The sequence below is a fragment of the Rosa rugosa genome, chromosome 2 (genome assembly GCF_958449725.1).
Source record: "Rosa rugosa chromosome 2, drRosRugo1.1, whole genome shotgun sequence".
NCBI classification, from domain to species: domain Eukaryota; kingdom Viridiplantae; phylum Streptophyta; class Magnoliopsida; order Rosales; family Rosaceae; genus Rosa; species Rosa rugosa.
This window is the reverse complement of record NC_084821.1, coordinates 15423475-15445433: the sequence shown is the minus strand read 5'-3', so window position 1 is coordinate 15445433 and position 21959 is coordinate 15423475. Positions and strand designations below refer to the sequence as shown.

At 37.2% G+C, this 21959-nt stretch overlaps 1 protein-coding gene, 1 long non-coding RNA gene and 1 pseudogene across 11 annotated transcripts; 1 reads left to right on the top strand and 2 right to left on the bottom strand.

The window, feature by feature from the left end:
- Nucleotides 1-816: 816 nt before the first annotated feature.
- LOC133731927 (heat shock 70 kDa protein 3-like) lies at nt 817-5251 on the bottom strand (annotated as a pseudogene).
- A 1200-nt stretch (nt 5252-6451) lies between these two features.
- On the top strand, nt 6452-10082 carry LOC133733019 (uncharacterized). 9 transcript variants are annotated; one of them, XR_009857452.1, is made up of 7 exons: nt 6452-6983; nt 7321-7436; nt 7630-7733; nt 8751-8862; nt 9109-9183; nt 9426-9534; nt 9812-10082. It is a non-coding gene; the product is annotated as an uncharacterized LOC133733019 (long non-coding RNA). The 9 variants fall into 9 exon arrangements; XR_009857457.1 differs by having other exon boundaries at nt 8737-8862; XR_009857456.1 differs by having other exon boundaries at nt 8729-8862.
- A 10068-nt stretch (nt 10083-20150) lies between these two features.
- LOC133731832 (dof zinc finger protein DOF3.6-like) lies at nt 20151-21959 on the bottom strand. Of its 2 annotated transcripts, none has more exons than XM_062159254.1 (2): nt 21701-21959; nt 20151-21500 (listed from the first exon to the last, which is right to left on the bottom strand). In XM_062159254.1, exons 1-2 carry the CDS (start codon nt 21749-21751, stop codon nt 20502-20504), a joined length of 1050 nt encoding a protein of 349 aa, XP_062015238.1. In that variant the 5' UTR covers nt 21752-21959; the 3' UTR covers nt 20151-20501. The 2 variants fall into 2 exon arrangements, with proteins under 2 accessions (XP_062015238.1, XP_062015239.1); XM_062159255.1 differs by lacking the exon at nt 21701-21959 and adding an exon at nt 21630-21668.

The following is a 21959-nucleotide window of genomic DNA, read 5'->3' as shown; positions in this document are numbered from 1 at the left end:
TCATGCTGATCGATGTGTGTCTGAAAATGCTGAGCCAATTTAACATATGTCGGTTAGGGTTCTTGATTTCTTGCTGTGCTTTGGTGTTTTCTTTTCATCTAAGATACAGAGAGAGATTTGACCAAAATATAGAAAAGATAAAAGACAGACAGAGACATCTAGTGAGATAGGGTTGGAGCTTTAGATGTGGTGTTTAATTTGAATGGAATTCCTGGACACGGTTTTAAAAGCTTGTCGTCCAACCATTGTCATATAAAAGACATGAAGAGAAACACACCAAGTTCGATCATTTCCTTGTCATAAAAAAAAAAAAAAAGTTCGATCACTTCCTTCATGTACATCTATGCATGGTTACTATCCTGGATCAAGTCATGCATTATCTTCAGATACTCAATGCAAAAGATGCTGAAGGATCCCAGAAATGAATTAAACATGGAACTTTAGAAATTATCATTCAGTTTTAGGTTCAATTCGCGTGTTTTCTACTCAAAATCCAGGTCATATCCATGTGAGCAATTTTCCTTTTATTTACCAAGTGTTGATTATGATGATTTACAATTGTCGTTAATTATAATGACTACCAAATGTTATTGAGTTCAACTCTCCTACCACTTGTATAATAATAATAATAATAAAGTAATAATAACCGTAAATGTTGCGCTATTTAATTTGCTTTGGTCTAAAACATAGACTTGGATCTTTGAAGCACCAACACTTTATATTGGTGTCTTTTTTTTTTTTTTTTGAAATAGAAGTTGAATTCATTAGATCAACAGCCAATAGGCTAGAGTCTACCATAACTTACATAAGCAAAACTCGGCAAGAAAATCCGAACTAAACTATCTAAGCTTTTGCAGATCATTAAAATCTTTGGGACGCTCACATTTAAGCGAGCTTATACGAGAATGAAAAAAACCTTGCCTCCTACGGAAAAGAAATCATTCAACTAGTCCCCACTTGCCAATCACGCAATTGTGGTACAAGCAATATACTAGAAACGTCATAGAAGACTCATAGAAGTTAATCCAACCTCACACAGGCTCAATACCCTAATTCATTAGGGCCCAGATTGCCTTAATATGAGCTCAAGCCCGTAGGTCCAAACCCAAATCAAGTCTTGCTGAGTAATAAGACTCCCCTGCCCCATCAGCCCAAATTTGAGCCCAGGCCCAAACCCAAGCAAACAGTGAAGAAGAGTCATGCTGCTCCTTTGCCTCCACCGCCGTCAAGGCCTCCGGCGGCATCCCGTTCGACCACAGCTCCGGCGGCCGGCTTTTTCACCCATGCAGCAACATCTCACATCGCTGTTGTGCTGCCTCCACCACCATCAGGTCCGGCGGCCAGCCAATCCACCACTGCATCAAACCTGCATATCGGAACCACCGGCGGCTTGTCAAAACTTTGCAGAACCCTTGAACAACTGCACTCTGAAACCCTTCAACCCAGAATCCCAGATCAAAGCAAAGCAACTCTCAGACCCGGATTCACCAAACCACCAATTTGAGATCTAGAACGATCGACCAACGACCTACAACAATCGTTCCCCTGCACCGGCCGAAAGTCAAACAGCTGTATTCGGACCTACGACCCAAAAGCCTAAATCAGAGCAATCTGATCGAAGCCTCTCTTCCCCGACTCCACCAACACAACCACCGTGACTGCACAGAGCTTTCCTCTGCAAACCGAGAACCAGAACAATCTCACCAAGCCAAGGCCGGTGCTGGACGCGATCGGATCCGGCGGCCGCCGCTTTGCACGTCACCCTAGGCTTAGGGTTTCGGTGTCTTGGTGTCGTTTCATATGTTCGATATTTTCTTACAAGCCTCCAACTATTTTGGTTGATTTTGACTTTCTGACACTTCAGAAGACTGGGCATCAATATGTGTATTGTCATAATCGATATTAAGTAGCTCCTTTTCAATTTATAATTATTTATAATGAGCAATAAAGGCAAGAATATATATATATATATATATATATATATATATATATATATCCGAAAATGTTTTGAAGAGGACGTCCGCAACCCAGAAAAAGTGCGGACGTCGCTCCTCCGGCCTCGATCGAGCGGCGACGGCGCGGCGTGGCTTGCCGGAGGGATGCCGAGGGTCATGCGGAGGGGTCTGCGGTCCGGTGGAGTCGCCGGCGACGGTTCTGCGGTGATGCACAAAACCTGCAACTGCAGGTGAGGTGACTGCCCAGAAACCGGCAAGCCCGACCTCCTCCGACCTCGAACGCCGCCCAGAAGAGGTCTGGGACACCTCCGGCCATCCCCGCCCCGCCATCGTCGCCTGGAACCGCCTGCTGCGTCGACGTCCGCACTTTAGCGAAAGTGCGGACGTCCGCTTCAGATCCTTCCTGTATATATATATATATATATATATATATATATATATGTAACAAAAACAAAACAAAGGCAAGAGTAATGCATATAATACATATCATGTTTGAATTTTATTTGTCCTTTTGTTTTGATATTTTTTCTATGACTATTGTCTTAAGTTAAAAAGCATCAAAGTTTTGATGGTTTTGAATATGTTTTGCTAATTTTAGTATGGGAGAATTGGCAATTTCGATTCATTTTGTGTTATTTTGCAGTAGGTGAGGTAATCTTTTATATTTAAATTATTTTTTCATATTTTTTAATTGTCGACAACGTATCGTATCTTAATCAATTATATCATGTCGTGTCATCGTGCGTATCGCATTTGGTGTTGTCTAAACTCGAATAGTGATAAATTTCACAATAGAAGTTTCTACCTCATTTAAATCTAGCCAAAACAATGAATAGAATTTTCAAGATTATAGAATGCAAGAGATAAACAACCACATTATTCATTAAGAGATTCTTAGGTAGGGCAGCCGTACCACGTGGCGGTAGGGCTGCCCAATCACGACCTTACATGGGAGTGTTTTGGGTATATTGCTTTATTAAAAGTGGGCTAATTTTGAGATATGCAAAGTTCTTTCTTAATTTTGATTGGGCTACGGCTACGCGGTAGGGCAGTCCCTACCTAAGAATTTTGGAGTTACAACTAAAAACAAAGCAAAACTCATTTGCCCCGCCCTTCCTGCAAAACAAAAAACAAAAACAAAAAGACAACAACAAAAAGAAAAAGAAAAAGAAAATTCTCTAAATTCTTCTATTGCTACTTCCACTTCAAACTTTAGCCATACTGCCACGACGCCTATGCCGTATCATCAGTACCAGCACCACCCGTAAACATTTTGGCAATAATGGGGTTGCAGAGGTCTTCAAGTTCTTCCAACTTATCCTCGTATTCATCACATTCAGCATCTTGGTTCACCTCAAGCCACCAAATGACATTTTCAACCGCAGTTAAGATTTTCTTCTTCGCCTTTCCACTGAGCTTTGATTCCTTTGAGGGCTCAGAAACTGTGTTCCTCATATCATTTGCATAAATTTCCAATGCAACCTTAGCCTCTACTTTCTCATTATATTAATTCTCGTCCTCTAACTTGAACTTCTCTGCCTCCTTTATCATCTCCTGGATTTCGTGCTTAGATAGCCCACCCTTGTTATATTTGATTGTGACGTTATTCTTCTCACTTGATAGCTTTTCCTCGGCTGAGACATTCAAAATTCCATTGACCACGATCTTAAAGCTAACATTAATCTGAGGTACACCCCTAGGAGCAGGATGGAAGCCTGAAAGCTCAAACGTACCCAACAACATGTTTTCTTGGACTTTTGTTCTTTCGCCCTCATACACATTAATAGTCACACCTTCTTGTCTACCACAGGTAGTTGTGTAAGTTCCTTCTTTCTCGGTGGGAATGGTAGTGTTTTTTGGGATGATAACAGATATAATTCCTCCTATAACCTCCACACCGAGGGAAAGTGGAGTGACATCCAACAACAGCAAGTCATTGACCTTCTCAACCTCACCGTCCAAGATTGCAGCTTGCACGGCGGCCGCATATGCAACTGCTTCATCAGGATTGATGCTCTTGCAAAGTTCCCTACCGTTAAAAAAGTTTTGCAATAGCTGTTGTACCTTTGGAATTCTAGTAGAACCACTGATAAGAACAACCCTCTTGTCCATTTTAGCATCTGACAAACACTTCTTCACAGGCTCCAAACATGTTTCGAAGAGATCCATATTGAGCTCCTCAAATTCTGCTCTGGTTATTTCAGTGTAAAAGTCAATATCCTCGAATAAAGAATCAATATCAATTATGGTTTGAGCAATCGAAGATAGTGTCCTCTTTGCTCTCTCACAAGATGTCCTCAATCTCCTCAATGCTCTAGGATTATTGCTAAGGTCCTTATTGTTCTTCCTCTTGAATTCTTGGGCAAAATGATTCACCATGTTATTGTCAAAATCTTCACCCCCTAGATGAGTATTTCCCGCAATAGCTTTTACCTCAAAAACTCCTTCTATTGTGAGAAGAGAAATATCAAAAGTACCACCACCAAGAACAAAAACAAGAACATTCTTTTGACCAACATTCGTGCATAATTTGTCAAGACCATAGGCAATGGCAGCAGTTGTTGGCTCATTGATGATGTGCATGACATTCAAACCAGCGATAACACCAGCATCCTTTGTGGCCTGACGTTCAGTATTATTAAACTATGCAGGGACAGTTATAACAACATTTTTTACCATCAATCCAAGGTAGGCCTCAGCTATTTGACGCATCTTATAGAGAACCATGGAAGATATCTCCTTAGTAGAAAACTGCTTCTCCTTACCCTTGTAGTTGATCACAATTTTTGGCCTGTTCCACATATCTCTACGCACCTTGAAAGGCCATAGCTTCATGTCATTCTTGACACATGCATCACTGAATTTCCTACCAATCAACCGTTTTGCATCTAAAATAGTGCAAACAAAAGCATATATGAGAAATTAAAACATTCTAGCTTCAGACAAGTAAACATTCACAATCAAAAGAATAGAGTATGAAAGGTAAGCTGAAGGACAGAACTTAGAATTATGTAGCGCTCATATAATTAGAAGGGGTATCATATCAAACAATATCAATAACATTGATGAAACCCACCTCGAAAGCTCACCGGAAACAGTGTTGATGGGGTTCATGGCGGCCTGGTTTTTGGCGGCATCACTAATCAAACGCCGAATGTCTGTAAAAGCAACATAGGATGGCGTTGTTCTGTTGCCCTGCTCTCAACGCAATTGTTTTGCCAGACGCCAACGCATGAATATGTTGTTTCGAGATCGATACTAATAGCTGGAAGTTTGCCTTTTGCAGCTAATGCCATTGTTGAAAGCTTAAACCAAATGCAAAGAGAATCGGTGAAGAGAGAAAGGATGAGACGGTGTAAGAGGATTGAAACCAAACACAAAGAGAATTGGTGAAGACAGATAGCTAGGATGAGAAGGTGTAAGAGGATTGAAATTATATAATAGCATGGTTCTGCTGGCCTACAAGGTAAGTCAAATCCTTGTTTAACAAGAAATAGGAAATCTTAATTGACACAAGAAATTTTATATTGTCTACGAGACAAAATATTTTTGAACACAATGGGAAAGTAGTAGAAGAAAGGTAAAAAGACCAAAACGCCGACTCTGGAGTTCTAGTTGGGACTTGTTTTACTAGAGCAAAAAATGTCCAAAACCAAGCCGACGGTTTCTTGCTTTTGATGCTTTATATATACCCTTTCATTGGCTTCCTTGCCGATTTGAACCCTATTTTCCAACTGAAGTTTTGTAGCAGTGTTGCTTATATTTCCATCAAGGTCTACTGATAGGGACAAGTGTCAAACATGATATAGTAATTATTTGGACAATTCTTCATGTGCATGGCAATGTCAGTGTTCTTTACTAATTTAAGAGAAACGCTCAATTAAATAGAATATGCACTTATATAGATGCAATAGGCAGCCAAGAGGACTTAGCAGTACGACCAAGAAAGCATTCTGATTTTTGAAGAACTTATTATGAAGTCATAAGCTATAAAGACAAACACGATACTTCCTAGAGCCAAAGCATAACAGGAGAGCAATTAGTCAAAACTGAAAGAGTGATACAATCAGCTAAAGAATGAAATGTTAATGCTTGATACAATACACATCAGTAAGCATCCAGAGAAAAGTAGTAAACACTGAAAATTTGAAGCAGACTCAAAATTAAAGTTCCATACTTGCACAAAGGGAGAAAATGAAAAACCAAAAGACCAAAAACACCTAACATACAGAGGTGGAGCTGAACTAACACTACAAGAATAAGTTAATCACACGACACTCATCACACGACACATGAGTTTTTGCTGTCGTCTGAGTTAGTCAGACGACAGATTTTTTAAATCGGTCGTCTCATCTCTACTCAGCCAACACATCGTCATTTGGTAAATTTAAGAGATTTCAGACAACACCAACAAGAAGATCTGTTGTCTAAAAAAAAAAAAAAAAAAATTTACATTTATCTGAGTGAAAGCACACACAACCTAGCCCGTCTGAAAGTGTACCCTCCTTAGCTAAAAAAAATTAGGTCACTCTCCCTCCCAAATCGCTCTCAGCCTCTCTCTCACTCCCCATCGCTCTCAGCCTCAATCCCGCTCACCCTCTCACCCTTGTCGAGCCTCTCAGCCTCACTGTCACTCAGCCTCGTCTCTCTCCGTCGCGCGCGCCTTCAGTCTCTCCACCACGGGTTCTCTCTCCGTCAGTCTCCCTCAGTCGCGACTCCATATCTCTCTCTCTCTCTCTCTCTCTCTCCCCCTCCCCCTTGAGGATCCACGGGTTCACTCTTCAGCCTCCATCTCTCTCTCCTTGTAAGTTCTTCTCTTTTCAGATTCAGTTCAATTGTTTGTTTTATTTCATTGGGCTTTGAAGTTTACTGATATGATTGGGTTTATTGCAAAAATCTCAACTCTTCCCCGTCTTCTTCTATTGGTCTATCAAATTTCGTGAAACGGGTTGGGTGCACCGGCGTTGTGTTTTTGGTTGAGGAGAAAGATGAACGACTCAGATTGTAATTTTTAATAATAAAATTCAGGTATGACCATATGATATTGTGGATTCCTATGGATTTTGGTAAATTTGTGTAGGTTTTTAATCAAAATGTGGGATGATTTAGATTCAACGATGATTAGCTATTGTTAATCTTGTAATATAAGTTACCAGATGCATGCAAATTTGCATACTGAATGTACGGTGGACAACTTGGATCATCAAGCTAGTTTCATGAGTATTGATATCTGCCACTGTTGATCTTATGCATTTAGATAATAATGAGTATATTTATATGCAAGGAATTAGTTTTCTATGTAAGCTGTGTTAATGCTGCTTGGGCTTTGGGCAAAATAACTAAGCTTATTTTCAATGATGTGCAGGAAACATTGGGAATGTGCCGCTTGTTCTGATTGCATGTAGAGACTCATCCAACCCTTTTGGTGACTCGACAACATGTAGCACAAATGGGACTGCCTATATTTCGTTTGGCCAGTGGGTAGGCATTTTTCATTTCACTCTTGATCACCAGAGTTTGTAACTGAAATCCAAGTTGCAAATTATGTAGTGATGCAATACTAAATATCTTTGCAAACTGATTTAATAATTTAGGATAAAGTACTAAACATTGTATATTATTGATGATGCAATTATAGGTTGGTGCAATCATCCTTTGTGTTTCCGTTTTGTAGGTCCTCTACAGAATTTTGGATTACTTCAGCAAACTTGTTTCGGAGAACTATTGTGCAAGTTTAAATGGAGCAGTTTGCAAGTCCTCCTTTGCTTGATATTGTGGGTAAGAGGATATCTTTTGTGCTAATCTTGTTTTGCAATCCTACTTCTTACTCAATAAAAGATGTTAGTTAAAGTAAAAAAAAAAAAACAAGTAAGAATGATTGTTTAATGGCAAGCAACTTGTCAAATTTGTTTGACTTGACTAGGATTCGAGAACTAAATTATCCAATTATAACAAGTACTACGTATTGGACTAACTACCTAGCTTGCCTAATAATGATTTTGGTTTTGTGGAAAATTGATACTTTGGTAGTAGATTAGTGCAAGAAAACATAACAAGAAACTAATTATTGTCTTGCTTGTTTTCAAATATGCATGCATGGTAGATTTGTGGGATGGTTCTTAGTCCTTCGATTCACACTTCTGTATCTCACCTTGTGATATCTTACTTTAGTGATACTAAGTTAATGGAACGTTTGCACGAGGATCACAATTAACGAGATACTTTCTAGTATTTAATGACCTTGTATGTATAGAACTTTTTCGTAGTAGTTTAGCCTTGTCTTTAAGGGGGACAAAGCTCCTAATTCCTTTAAAGTTTTGATACTTTGGTAAATAAATTTATTTATTGGTGATTTGGCATTTCTTCCCATCATTTCTGCTGTTTTTCTGACACATTCATAGTTTTGTCTTTTAATGGAAACGCATGACCACCGAGTAAAATTGACGATGTAAAGATGGTGATGGAAACATGAATGGAGATGAGCTCTACTGCAAACATTTAGTGCATTAAACTTAATTATAGTTACTTAATTCTTTCTCCAGATTAAAATGCAAACTACACATTTTACTGTAAAGGAGACTATGGATGTCTAATATGTTAGATATAGAAGTATTGTCTCCAGTATAATCTATGAGAAGGAAAGTTGACTATATGGAATGATGGAATTCAATCTCGACTAAATAATTTCTCTTCATTCTTATAATGTTGCCGCCTACCCCCCCTCCTCCTCATCTTTTTTGGTTCTTAGGTTAATTAGTATTTTTCTCAAGTAGTTTGGCAGCTGTGGTTTTGAAGGTTGCTGAAATTAGCAGAGCACTACGACCTGGTGGGGTGTTTGTTGCAACAACTTATATACTTAACGGTCAGTCAGTTTGCCTTTGTCCCATTTTAGAGGGAAGGTACCAAGGTATATCCTTTAAACTCAGAACCTGCACCATTCCAGTGTTTGGGATTCTTCTCAGTGTGCCTCATGGTTTGGGATTATATTTATACTTGAAATTAGTTTTTTCTTTTTTTTTTTCCTCACAAAATCATTGTTCATTTATTGTATATTTATCTTTGATGTAGGTTCTTAGGTCCTCCAATTGAAAACATGATTTATGAACTAACAGATAAGTTATGTCCTATATGATTTTTTTCTTTGAACTTGCAGTGTACATTTGTGGGGCATTCATAGAGGAGTCCTTGAGGAATCAATTACAGCCTACAAAATTTGGTGGAGTTCAAAGTTACTACATGATCATTTATACCTTACAAAGTCTTTTATTCTAGATCAAAGATCTATGATGATCTGGACTACTAGTAACTCTAGTTCAATGACTGTTAACTCTAGTTCAATAATAACTAAATTTCTATGATAAAAATTGGAACACCTATATGTCCTGGTACAAGTCTTAAGTTTTAAGTTCTATACCAGTTTTCTATTGCAACCATTAAGTAGCTTACTATCTTACTTCTTTCCACATTCAGGTCTTGAACTTGCATGCTACTCAAAGAAGACTTGGTAATTTTAGATGAGGTTATCAATCGAGACTGCAAATAATGTTGTTTTGTTGGAAATAACTGCTGTCTAACACTTGTAAGTTTACTTCTTCCAAATTTGGCTCTTTAAGTTAGTTGTATTTTTGCGATTTGGTTATTGATGGTGCACTGATAGTATATATCCATATAATGTCATAAGCTTTTAGTTTACTATGCAAGACAACACCATTTGTTGGATTATATTATTTCATGAGGTAAATTTAAGAGTACATACAGATGATGGTATGTATGAGCCTAGTTTATATTAGTTGTTGCTCAATTATCACTTAATTATAAAATATAGCTATTATTGAACAAGTGTTTTGTTTTTGCAGGAAGCCCTTTCTCTTTAACAGAATATATGAAGATATGCATTGATGATGCACTGGGTGCATTGGGTTTAGGGACTTATTTTGGTAACCTTGATTTTACAACAAGCTAGATAAGACAATATGATCGACTTGCTGTAACCTTGATTTTACAAGATAAACAGTATTATTACTTGCTAGATTGAGGTTACTTTTGGTTAGGATTGCTAGATATGTTTTGGATTGCCAATGTAAGAAACAGATGGCATTGATATATGACAATGTTTTATTTTGGATTTGCTCGGGATATGAAGTTCATATTTGCAACAATTGTGCAAAGTTAATTCAGACAACATATATATATATAGGTCAGATAACTGTAGTTTCCAAAGGTATCACACAACTGAAGGGTTCACAAAACCATTGTCTGAGATCCACTCATACAACACATCTAAAACCAGCAAATAATACATGTTGTCTGAACTTCATTTCAGACAAAAGAAATAACAAATTGATGTTGTGTGATCTCCATTCCGGTAACATGTATAATAAAGTTACTGTCGTCTGATATTGAAATTAGACAACAGATATAACAATAATATGTTGACTAAGATTCATAAACCACAACTAAATATAATAAAAACTGTGGTCTGAGTTCCTATTAGACGACATATCCCATCAGTGGACTGTTATACCTTATGCAAATCCGACAACACAAACAGATTACTAACTGTTGTCTGAGTTCCTATCAGACGATAGATTCCTAAATCTTCTGATGTTTTATTTGCATAAGACACAACTAAAACAACAATGACGCTTGTTGGAGATTCATTTCAGACAACAGTGTCATTCTAACTGTGTCGTGTGAATTCATTTCAGACATCATGTAGTTGTGTTGCTGTTGTCTGAGATTCATCACACACAACACAGTTTTCCTAAAACTGTTGAGGTAATATAGCTTTTCTCAACAGTTAATAAACGAACTGTCGTGTGAGTTTGTAATAGACAATAGTTAAACCTAATTATTTTAATTTGGAAATATTCAGACGACACATACTTAGCTATATATGTTGTGTGAATTTTGAACAGACAATGGTTTTTAACTGTCGTCTGAATGAGGTCAATCAGACGACAGGCTACTAGACAATAACAGCTTTTTCATTCAGACGACAGTTAATGAATTGTCGTCTGTTTAACTTTGTGGTATAGTGTAATGATGTTGAATGGATGGCGAGAAGGATTGAACAACAACTCGATTGTAAAAAAGGAAAACCCGGTTCGCTGTAAATTTGGCATTCGGTGTCCGAATCATGATTGCTATACTTTTTCTGAAAAGGAACGACGCAAGAACAAAACTTGTCGCTTTATCATTACGTATAGGCTTTTTCGGGCTTTTGGGATACTTTCGGGCCTCAAAACTGCGATAATTTTCGGTTTTCTAGTTTGTTTTGTTTTAACCCGTGGACTTTAGGGTTTCATTGTTAGTCGCCCTAGGGTTTCTTTTGTCATAAACGGCTGCAGAACCGATCTTTTATCATATTATCAATCAAATTGAGAGTTTTCTCATTTATCTCTGGTGGACTCCAGATTATTTATTTTAGGTTTATTACTTGTAAACTTAGGGATATTTTTTCGACTGTATCAACTAACTGAAGTGCATAGTGTATCATATTAACAACAACAAGCAGAATATACTAAAAAGCAGAACTTTACGTGTAATAAAAAGCTATTAGTAAGTCACCTAATTATAAGCTTTAGAAAAAAAAAAAAAAAAGATCTTCAAACACTAACCCCAAGACCAATTTAGTAACTCAATGAGAGAGAAAGAAACCCATGGATATCAGTATTAGTATATGGGAGAGATTTACGTACTTCTTGAATGAAATAGAGACAGAATATAAAGAGGGAAAAGATTGAAGAAATACCCGACTCACTTCGATAGTGGACATGGATCAGTGTAAGTAAGCAACACTGTTCGATGCTCACTCTGCTGGCGGGATGCTTCAGCTGAAGAAGGGCACTTAAATTGGTAAGCCCTTTTCTCTTGGGGTGAAAAGGCCAGCGGAAAAAAAAATAAAGTTGGGGCCTTTTTCATATATAAATACATAAAGTACTTGGGCCTTAATAACTTGCCCAACCAAAGAAAAATGTAGAAGTACAGATTTGGTGCATGTCAATTGCCAAATTACGGAGTGGAACCCTAATTACTCAAGCTCAGGTCTTAGAGTTAGAGATTTAAGCGTTGAACAGTCTCTTTTAGGTTTTTTTTTTTTTGTGTGTGTGTTGAAAATTTCTATCTTATTTATTTATTTATTTATTTATTTGTTATTATTGTTATTATATTTTTTTTTATTTACGTAAGAGATAATAAAAGTGCTCAATGAAATGCTTACAAAAAAAAAAAAAATGAGGCAGGCTATGTACCCTAATCATATATTTTGGCCTTGGGCGAAAGATTTGAATTTTTCATCGCCTAGCTCATAGGGTTAGGATTGCATTTTGAACTATGTCAGCGGATTGAACTAGACTCAATTAAATCAATCCGTTTAAGAGGATTAATTATATATATATATATATATATATATATATATATATATATATATATATATATATATATATATATATATATATATATTGCATTAATTGAATCAACCCTAGCCCAAGGTATGTTTATATACATCTTCTTTAGGGATTGGGCCCTCTTCGCTCATGGATGTCATCGATGATGATAGACCCGTAACTTGTTCTAGTAGGGAAGAGAGTGGGAAATTTTCCACCACCAAAGTTTCCCATATAATGTAATCTTTATCTTATTTGAATAAAAATTTAGTCATTCTCCCAAAAAAAAAAAAAAGGGGTAGAACTATGTTGTTTCCAATTATTGTAAGTTGACTCCATCCCACCTCATAATGCTTGATTCATGCAAGTTTGTAACATAAAGTGGGCAATTTATGTCCAACCATGAACCAAATGTTTCTCATTTACACCATAAACATATCAAGCTCAAAAGTGCACCACTGATTACTACTGGTGGGGCAATATACTTGTCTAATATATCTGTCTACGCGCAAATTAACTTTTTGCATGAGAGAGAGCATATGATCAAGTAGTTCAAGGCTGCAATTTGCTTCCTTTTCCAACCAAATATCTCCACATGCTTATGATGAAGATTCAAGGTTAGCTTTTTGGCATGATAATGAGCGAAAGACCGTACGCAGCTAGTCATATATGAGTCAGTGAGAGTTTGGTAAATAAAAATCGATGGCAGAGAATTAGATTCCATACATGACACCACTAACCACTAACAAACCAACCAACCAACGATCAGTACTAGTCTTTTCGATCGAATCCGTATGAAATTTATAAGAACGAACAAGTAGAATCTTCCACGCGTTTTAGGATAAAATCAGCAGCAGGGAGCACGATGATCGATTTCCATGCAATGATAAATAATGCCCAAACAAAAAGATAGATTATGATTCTTCGAGCTAGCTAGCTCCACCCATCCATATATATAAATTAATTAACTACGTATACGATAACTTAAAATAGTACATACACAGATTAGAAGTTAGATAATGAAAAGTTACTGATGAATAAAGTAATTTAAACTGAATCCACCATCACTAATTAAGTGAAATCTATTGGCGAGGTAGAGGTCTGTTTAGCATTAGGGTACTAGCTGGTGTTGTTTTTGTTTATTCATATGAAGCACAGTAATGATCACCAATTAATTACACAAATTAAAATTGAAAAAAAAGAAGTAATACACACACACACACATATCCTATCCAGAGCAAAACTTCCCTTTGAAATTAAAGTGCGCATTTAGAGTTTATAGTCACTTTTCAATTGCATATCCACATCTCGACCGTTTAGTTTTTAGATACTAATGTATAGATCCTCTCTGCAAATTTTCAGCCAAATTAATGATTGTTAAGACATTGATAACTGCCTTAAAGCTAGTATGGTTCAGGTTAGACAGATTCAATTCGTCTATTGGTTTAAGCGAGTTAGATACCATAACGATCATCAATTTGGCTGAAAATTTGCAAAGATGATCTATACATTAGTACCTGACAATTGAACGGTTGAGATGTGGATATGCGACCGAAAAGTGACCCTAAACTCTAAATGCGGACTTTAGTTTCAAAGCGAAGCTTCGCTCTGGATAAAATCTATATATATATAGAGGCCCGTTCTAGAGAGGACGTCCTTACTTTAAGAATTTGAGGATTTTTGTTATTTTACACAAGAATGTGACCTAATTCAATAATCTCAACCATTGATGCTTTAGATTCCTATGCAATAATGATGTCTACAAAAAATCAACCAAATCCATAATTATTTGATCATTCAAAATTGTGTAAACAAATGTAATCCGTTAGATAAAATTAAAATGAACATTGTGCTAATCAAATGGTTAAACGTTTTCCGATTTGGCTAATTTTTTGTAGGATTCATATGTGTGTAGGTAACTAAAGAATGTGTGGTTGTGATTATTAAAATACATCCTAAAAATAAAAACATCCTTACTTTAAGAGTTTAAGGACATCCTTTGTTGATAGTCATTCTCAGGTAAGGATATCCTTACCTTAGCCTTAGGAAAAGATTTTCAGTTTTTTACCACTTTTCGATCACATATTCACATCTTAATCGTTCATTTTTTAGGTCCTAATGTATAGATCACTTCTGCAAATTTTCAGCCAAAATGATGATCGTTAAGGTATCGAACTCGATTAAACCAATGAACGAACCGGATCGGAGCAGTTCGTGTTTATTATTGTAAATTGCAGTTTTGAATGCCTTAACGATCATCAATTTGGCTGAAATTTTGCAGAGATGATCTATACATTAGGACCTAAAAATTGAATGGTTAAGATGTGAATATATGATCTAATAGTGGTGTTAGCTCAGTGGTTAGAGCACCCACTACCTATGTACGAAGTCATGGGTTCGAGTCACCATGGGAGCAGGAGTGAAACCCTTTGATCATCTTTTTGAAAAAAAAAATGGTCAAAAACTTGAAATCCGTTCCTAAGCTAAGATAATGACATCCTTAGCCAAGAAGAACTGATATATATAGTTAAAACGGTGATTATCAATCGTTTAGACTTGGTTGCTATCCAATGACAATCATTCTTTAAATTCTACTTAAGACCTCGAGTAGGGATGTAAATGGGTTAATTATTTTATAATACTGAATTCATAAGGTTGTTAGGATTTAATTTCTAAATTTATGAAACCGAAATATCTCTTTTCACCTACAATAATTTATAGAAATTCTGTAAAACTCGCCCATTTTTTTGTTAAACAAAACATTAACGGAAGCAGAGTTTGAGATACTATTAATAAAGTTCGCAGATAACGCAACCCAAAACCTAACAGTTTAATCGTACTCCCTAAGCAGCTGATTACCCACTATATTCCAAAGAATATTATCGTTAGAAAGTTGGCCGTAGAACCTAAGAGCAAGTGCACTGGTTTGCCCTTGCCTGGTTATAGTCATGAAAAAGCTGACTAGGTGACTTTCTTTGCAAAATCTTCTCTTCCACCGGTGGAAGCTTGACTGGGCAAGAATCACTCCTTCCTGACTATAGCCAAGAAAATAGTCATGGGAATGACTATTTTCATGCCCAGGCAAGAAAGAGACGAGCTCATGGAGAAGGAAGGCTGCAAACACAACGTGGGGGACGTCAGCAACACAGGGGAGAAGGAGACGCGCCTGCTTGGGAAGTGAGGGACAGCAGCTTGACGCGTGGCGCCACAACTGCTGAACGACTGCAGCAACGCGCTTGTCGCGTAGCGACATCCTTTGGGCCGGCAGCTGCAGACCACGTGGAAGAGAACCATTGGAGGCTTTGCATTTAAATACCACTGATGAACAGTATTTTTGCGTGAACAGTGAAAGACTGAAAAGTGTTCACCGGGCAAGAAAAACAACGGGTGCAAACCCATGTCCAGTGACAGTGAATAGTAACTTGACCGGTCGAATTCTTGACTTCTCGACCTTGACATTTCTTGACTACGGGTGGACTTGCTCTAATAGTGCATGACATGAGCCACAGGGCAGTAGGACCTCCGACCGTTGGCATCTGATGGAAAAAGATTGAATGATCGTCGTATCTGTTGTTACCTCATTGGACTACCGTGGCGCCATCATCCCATGCTTTCTTAAATTCAGGAATGTACAAGAACCCCACTCCCACAATATCTGTCCATTATTAGAAGCCCATGAACTGTAGCATTCCAAATTAGAGATCATCTAAAAGATGATCTAGTGATTTGGTCAACCAATGCACATATAAAAGTTTCTAATGCTTCCTTTGTTTGGAGTTTTTGTAGCACCAGGTTTTTTGGGTTCAGGTTTTAATGAGGTTGTAGTCTACTGTAACTATTTTTTAGGGGTCAGTTTAGTGTAAAATTTGAGTTTCCTTATTTTAAAAGTGAAAATAATTTCTTACTTACTTTAGCTGGGTAAAAGCATCTTTAGCAATACTAGTCATCTTTAGTACTTATAAGTCAAATTTTATCTTTAGAATTACGTCTGCATCAATGCTCTCTATTTTAGCTAGTTTTGAATTTATATTATTTTTTAAATAAATATGAAATAGTTTAATTGTATTTATAAATTACATAAAATAACTTAAAATGAATGTTTTAAATTATAGAGAGCATCATCTCGCTCTCTATATTTAGGAGCGAGATAGCTAAAAGTTATAATAGAGAACCACTTAGGAGTCTGGTGCAGCTGCTAAAATAGATAAAAAGCTAAACATGCTCTCCAAAATAGCTAATGAGCCACAATAGAGAGTCTGCTAAAGATGCTATAATAATTTTTTTCTTATAATTTTTTTCTTTTTCTTTTTGGCAATAGTTTACAAGCTGCGAATCTAGATAGTAGAGATCCACTTTTGTTCTACCTTTCGGCTTTCACCCTAGCAGGTTGTAGGCGAATCACTCTTTCACCCTCTTGTACTTATATATTTTGTATACATCCATGAACTTAACAAATGTTCTACCCATTTCATATCATGCACAAAGATAAAAAGTAAAACATGAAAACAGTCTCCCGTATGTAACTCTAGTGACATGATCGAGATGATTGAGGGTTGAGATTATAAGCTCAAAACTTGTGATAATAGTTTTTTTTCTAGAGTGAATGTGTGAAAATCCACCTTTTTCTACTATTTTGCAGTGTAGTTCAACAACCATAATAGTTCTTTTCTTTTAAGTCTTTAAAAGGTCAATTGTCCCAAATTTTTTGATAGAATTTGAAATTGTTTGATTGTCTAAGTTATACACATAATGCATTCTAATGGTTACATTATTGAACTGAAATTGATAGTATTCAAATTGTTCAAACATCTTTAATATATAAAGAGGTCCATAACCACTCTCGTACAAAACAAAAAGTAGACAAATCGAAAACCATTTCACCATTTGATTAGCGGAATGAAATTTATACTCCCAATTTTACAGTTCATACTCAATTTTTCATTCTTTAGTTTCTTACATCACATATTATACAATCTACATTACCAAAAAAAAAAAACTAAAAAAGGAAACATAGAGTGTGAATTGTAAAATACGGAGTGTGAATTTCACTCCCCTTTGATTATTGTTCTATTTGATAGATGAGGGGTGAAATTGGTACCCATTTTTTAAACCACCCCCTCCCCTCCCCCTCCTTTTTTTTTTCATGCACGTAGAAAGTAAAAACAAACATAAAATGTATAAGAGGGGCCGGGATGTGGTTTGTCCAAAAAAGGGACTCAAATATTCACTCCTCTTAACATGTTGTATTCATCTACATAAATTCATTTTGGATGACGCGGACGCTTTTCAATATTGCTGATTTTTGGCATAGATAATCACAAGAGCAGTAGTTTGGACTGTTTGAAAAACTTTGTGTAGTTAAGTTTCTGGCAACAAAAACCTAGCACCACCGACAACTCAAACTGCTGCATATGTAGCTCCAAAGTAAATAACTAGTTAATCCGCTCCGAAAATGTATCGGAGACTGCACTAAAAAGAAGGTCAAGAAGAACAAATTTAAAAAGAAATGCAAATTATTAAGTATGGTCCATTTGGAAGAAGCAGAAGATCAGAAGGTGATAAAGAGGAATAAAGCGAAAAGGGAAAAAAATTAGAACTCAGGCCCATTTGCTTACTTCAACAAACATAAACGCTGTACAGAGAGAGAGAGAGAGAGTACTGAAAAGCAGCGAATAGAAAAACTAACACAGAGAGAGATGAGAGAAAAAGAGGGAGCATTTCACGCTTATCCATGAGTGGGTCAACAAAATGAACATAATTGATCATCAGCTCTTGGATTTCCGAGCCATATTACTTTGTTTGTTTGAATTAGCTTTTGATTGATTATATTGCTCTCTTCCATTTTCGTACCTGAATCAGTACTGAGAAGGGCCGGTCATGAACAGCAACCATTCCTCTTTTACTTCGTTTGCTTTTCCCTTTGCCACCCATATTGCATTGGCCATTTTCGACTCACAATAACTGTTTTCCCAGTCCAGTTCCGATGACAGTGATATCATCCACAAAGAAAGAGAGAGAGAGAGAGAGAGAGAGAGAGAGAGAGTGATATAGTATGTGTTTATTGTGCATGTATGTGCTTTTTTGCTTCTGTGCATTTCTGGTTTGATTACTTTATTCGTCCATTGCTAGGCAGCCTTAACTAATTGGTTCTTGCAAAAGCAAAACCCTTGATTCCTCCTCTTTTTATAAGATGACCAACCCCTTTTCGGTTACATTACTAACATGTAATTATTATAAGTCTGGAGGAAGATCTCAACGGAGTATATACATTATATGTTCTTTTCCTAGGGTACTGCTACCTGGGCATGGATCTGATACTATGAAAATGGTGTTATAGTGTGCTAGATTTGAATCTAAACTGTAGAAAGAAATCCGATGGCAGATAAATGCCACATAACTAATGAAGCAAATAAATAAGTGAATAACAATGTGACACTCAATGCTTACATGATTGCAGTGCGCCACCCATTCTACATTTTCCTTTTGACAGTTTGCCATAATTATGCAAACTAACAGGATATCTATACACCCACTCATTCTGCAGCCTCTTTTAAACAGTTCTGTGAATACGTTACTCCATAACTTTGAAAAACACACAGGATGTGCATGATTCCGTTATACTTGCAAATCACACTACCATAATGTTATGTGATTATTTGTGCCCGTTTAGAGACTCGATCGGATAACAAATTTAGAATAGACTGAATAGTTTTCTGCTCCTTTTGATAAAATAATAAAAACTCTATTTTCTTGATTCAATTTGAAAAGAATGAGCAAGTTGGGGGAGCCATGAATTCTTTGAAGTGTTAAAAGGCCTGTCACTTCTTTTGACCCTAGGGTTTTGTCATTATGGCTCACGCACAATTCCTTAACAAAATCCTAGAATACTTTGCTCTCTTGGGTTTGGTTGAGAATGGAAGTTGCATGCATGGTTTTCAGTGGGATATTTGGCTTTTTCCCACATTGTTGTTGGCTTTCACTTCAACAGTTCAACTTTCACTTTCACACCCCCCATGTAAAACAAACGAGTACTTCCACTCTTATCATCATCCTTATTATTACAAAATCATTATTGTCTAGTACCGTTTTATATGCATGATGATGATCTCTCTCTCTCTTCCCCATGACACACTCTCTCCGATAGACAAACCTAAATGTGGTAAACAGTTATCTTTGGGAAGGTGAAAACTGAAAAACAAATTCACATCTCAGTGAATGGATCTCACAATAAATATGAGGAAGAAGCTTTCTTTTTGAAAGGGAGCAAGAAGCTTTCTTGGAATTCCAAATTTTGCCACATATGGAGGAATGGGGGAAAATGTGGGGAATGGAGTCAGTGTCCCTCTCAAGTATCTCCATGACACATCACTTTTCCCTTCATTTATTTTCCAGAGATCAGAGATACCATTGAAGAGGGCATGCTGGTGAAATATTACTTAAAGGCAATTCTTTTACATACAAATGCAAAATCAGACCAAAGTGAGATCCTAAGTGGGTGGAATAATGCAAAATCAGGCACACAATGAAATTTGGAAGCTTGATCTTAGTAAACGTCAGTATGAAGATCATATGAATAATAGGAATAACTAGCTAATTAGTAATTAATAATTATTAGAAGCCAAAGAACTCTATTGAGTACTGAAGTTCTTCAATAACTTCATATTATGTCAAGCAATATATATGGTAGCTAGTTTAATATGAAAACCAAAAATTGTGCACTTTGGTTTCTAATCGTATTGCATGCAATGTGCATATATTAATTCATGTGCCTGAAGATAAAGAATTTAAAGAGAGATACCACATGAAATGAAATGAAACTGATCGAGCTCATAGCTTGTATCAGATACAACCACCAACATAGTATATGATACACACATAAGGACCAATTGCAAACATCTTGAATTAAAAACCTACAATACAGGATAGTAGGATGCATGCATGAAGCATAATAAGTACTCAAGCAAATTGTTAAGAAAAACAAAAGAAAATACAAAGTAGAACAAATTAAGCCTACCCATTTCTTGGATCACCCATGCCTCCTCTAATCATCAAAAGATGAGCTAAAGGGTTTCTTGCAATTCATCACCATCTCTTGTACAGTGTTTCTCGGATTTGAACTTGCAACTAGTACTCGGCCAAGATTAACCCTTGATGGTGCTTATAAGAGATGGCTTGTGGAAGACGAGTTGAGAGTACCTGATATATCCGTCCACGCATTTCCGCCCCAGAACTGATTGTTGTTGTCGTTGTTGTTATTGTTATTCCCTGAAATACCCAAAAAGGGTCTAGTCAAACTCACCCCATGGTTGTGATCTTCAACTTTTACAGGAGGCACCTGATGAGTGGTAACCCTAGAATTAGTAGTCCTTAGCTGACTGTCTTGATCAACTCCTTCAGTAGTATTTTGAAATGGGTATAAACCTGTTGTTGATGATAAGTCAAAGCCAGTACTACCCAAGAAAGGAATTTGCTGCAAATTACGCCACTGATCCATTCCCAACCCACCAGATAAGTTCATCAAATTATTCCCAGCTCCTATCTGAAATCCCATGTGATCAGTACTCTGAGCTTGAGCTTGATGGATCTCATTGAAGCTGTTTAATGCCATGTTCCCAGCACCACCGTAACGACTAAGATTCTGTATCGACTCCAGGAAAGGAAGTGACTGAGTCTGTGGTTGCGACAAATGACTAATCAAACCGGTCGGGTTAGAACCTGTTTGCCTCATCTGCTGATTCTCAGTGGAACTGGCTGATACTGGAGACTTGGAGCGGCTGCTGCTGCTGGTTTTGCTCTTCTTGTTTCTTCGGCACCCTCCTCCCACCGGAACATTTCGAAGGGCACCCCCTCTTGTCCAGTAACGGCGGCACGTCTTGCAGAAGTGGCGAGGCTGAGAGAGGCTGTAGTTGTTGAAGTAGCAGAACTTGGTGTTGGTGGACTCGCACCGTGGACACTTGAGTGCGGTCTCTGGTTGTGGCATCTTGGCCAGCCGGGCTCGATCAGCCATGGAGTTGGGTCTGATGGAGCCCGTACCACTTCCACCACTACCATCAGTACCACCACCGCCGCCGACATGAGTGCCGAACTGCCGTGGAGGCAGTGGTGGAAGCTGTGGATGATTTTCGGTACTTCCACTTCCTAGGGGATGATTTGGTTGCTGCAAAAGATAAAATTAGATCCATGGAGAGTATAAATTAACTATGAGGGGAAGAAAAGAAAGAAATATTTCTGGTATATTCATACAAAGATATCACAAACGAATAGGAATAATTATCTTTAAATTTACTTTTAAAAATTTCCCTTTTCTATTTTGGTGAAGAAGCTATTGATGGAAATTTGGAGAGAAATAAACCTCACCTGGTGCCAATTGGGAGGATCTAAATAGACTGGAATAGATGAGAAAACCATGGTGTTTGATATTTTTTTCTCCTTCTTTTAAAAAGTAAATTTGATGGGTCTTTAGGAAATATGGTGGAGAATCACACCGAGGGAATACCAGAGCAAAGAGAGAAAGAGAAAAGAGAAAGCTAGAGGGAAGAAAGCAAGGAAAGAGGAGGGAGAGGCTGGCTTTTGTATATATATTTTGCTTTCATTCTCTCAATTCATTCCCTTCTCC

Coding starts and splice junctions, on each gene's coding strand:
- LOC133731832 (XM_062159254.1), bottom strand. CDS start 21,751: ATGGTTTTCTCATCTATTCCAGTCTATTTAGATCCTCCCAATTGGCAC. Junction 21,501..21,700: donor ATCCTCCCAATTGGCACCAG/GTGAGGTTTATT, acceptor TATCTTTTGCAG/CAACCAAATCATCCCCTAGG.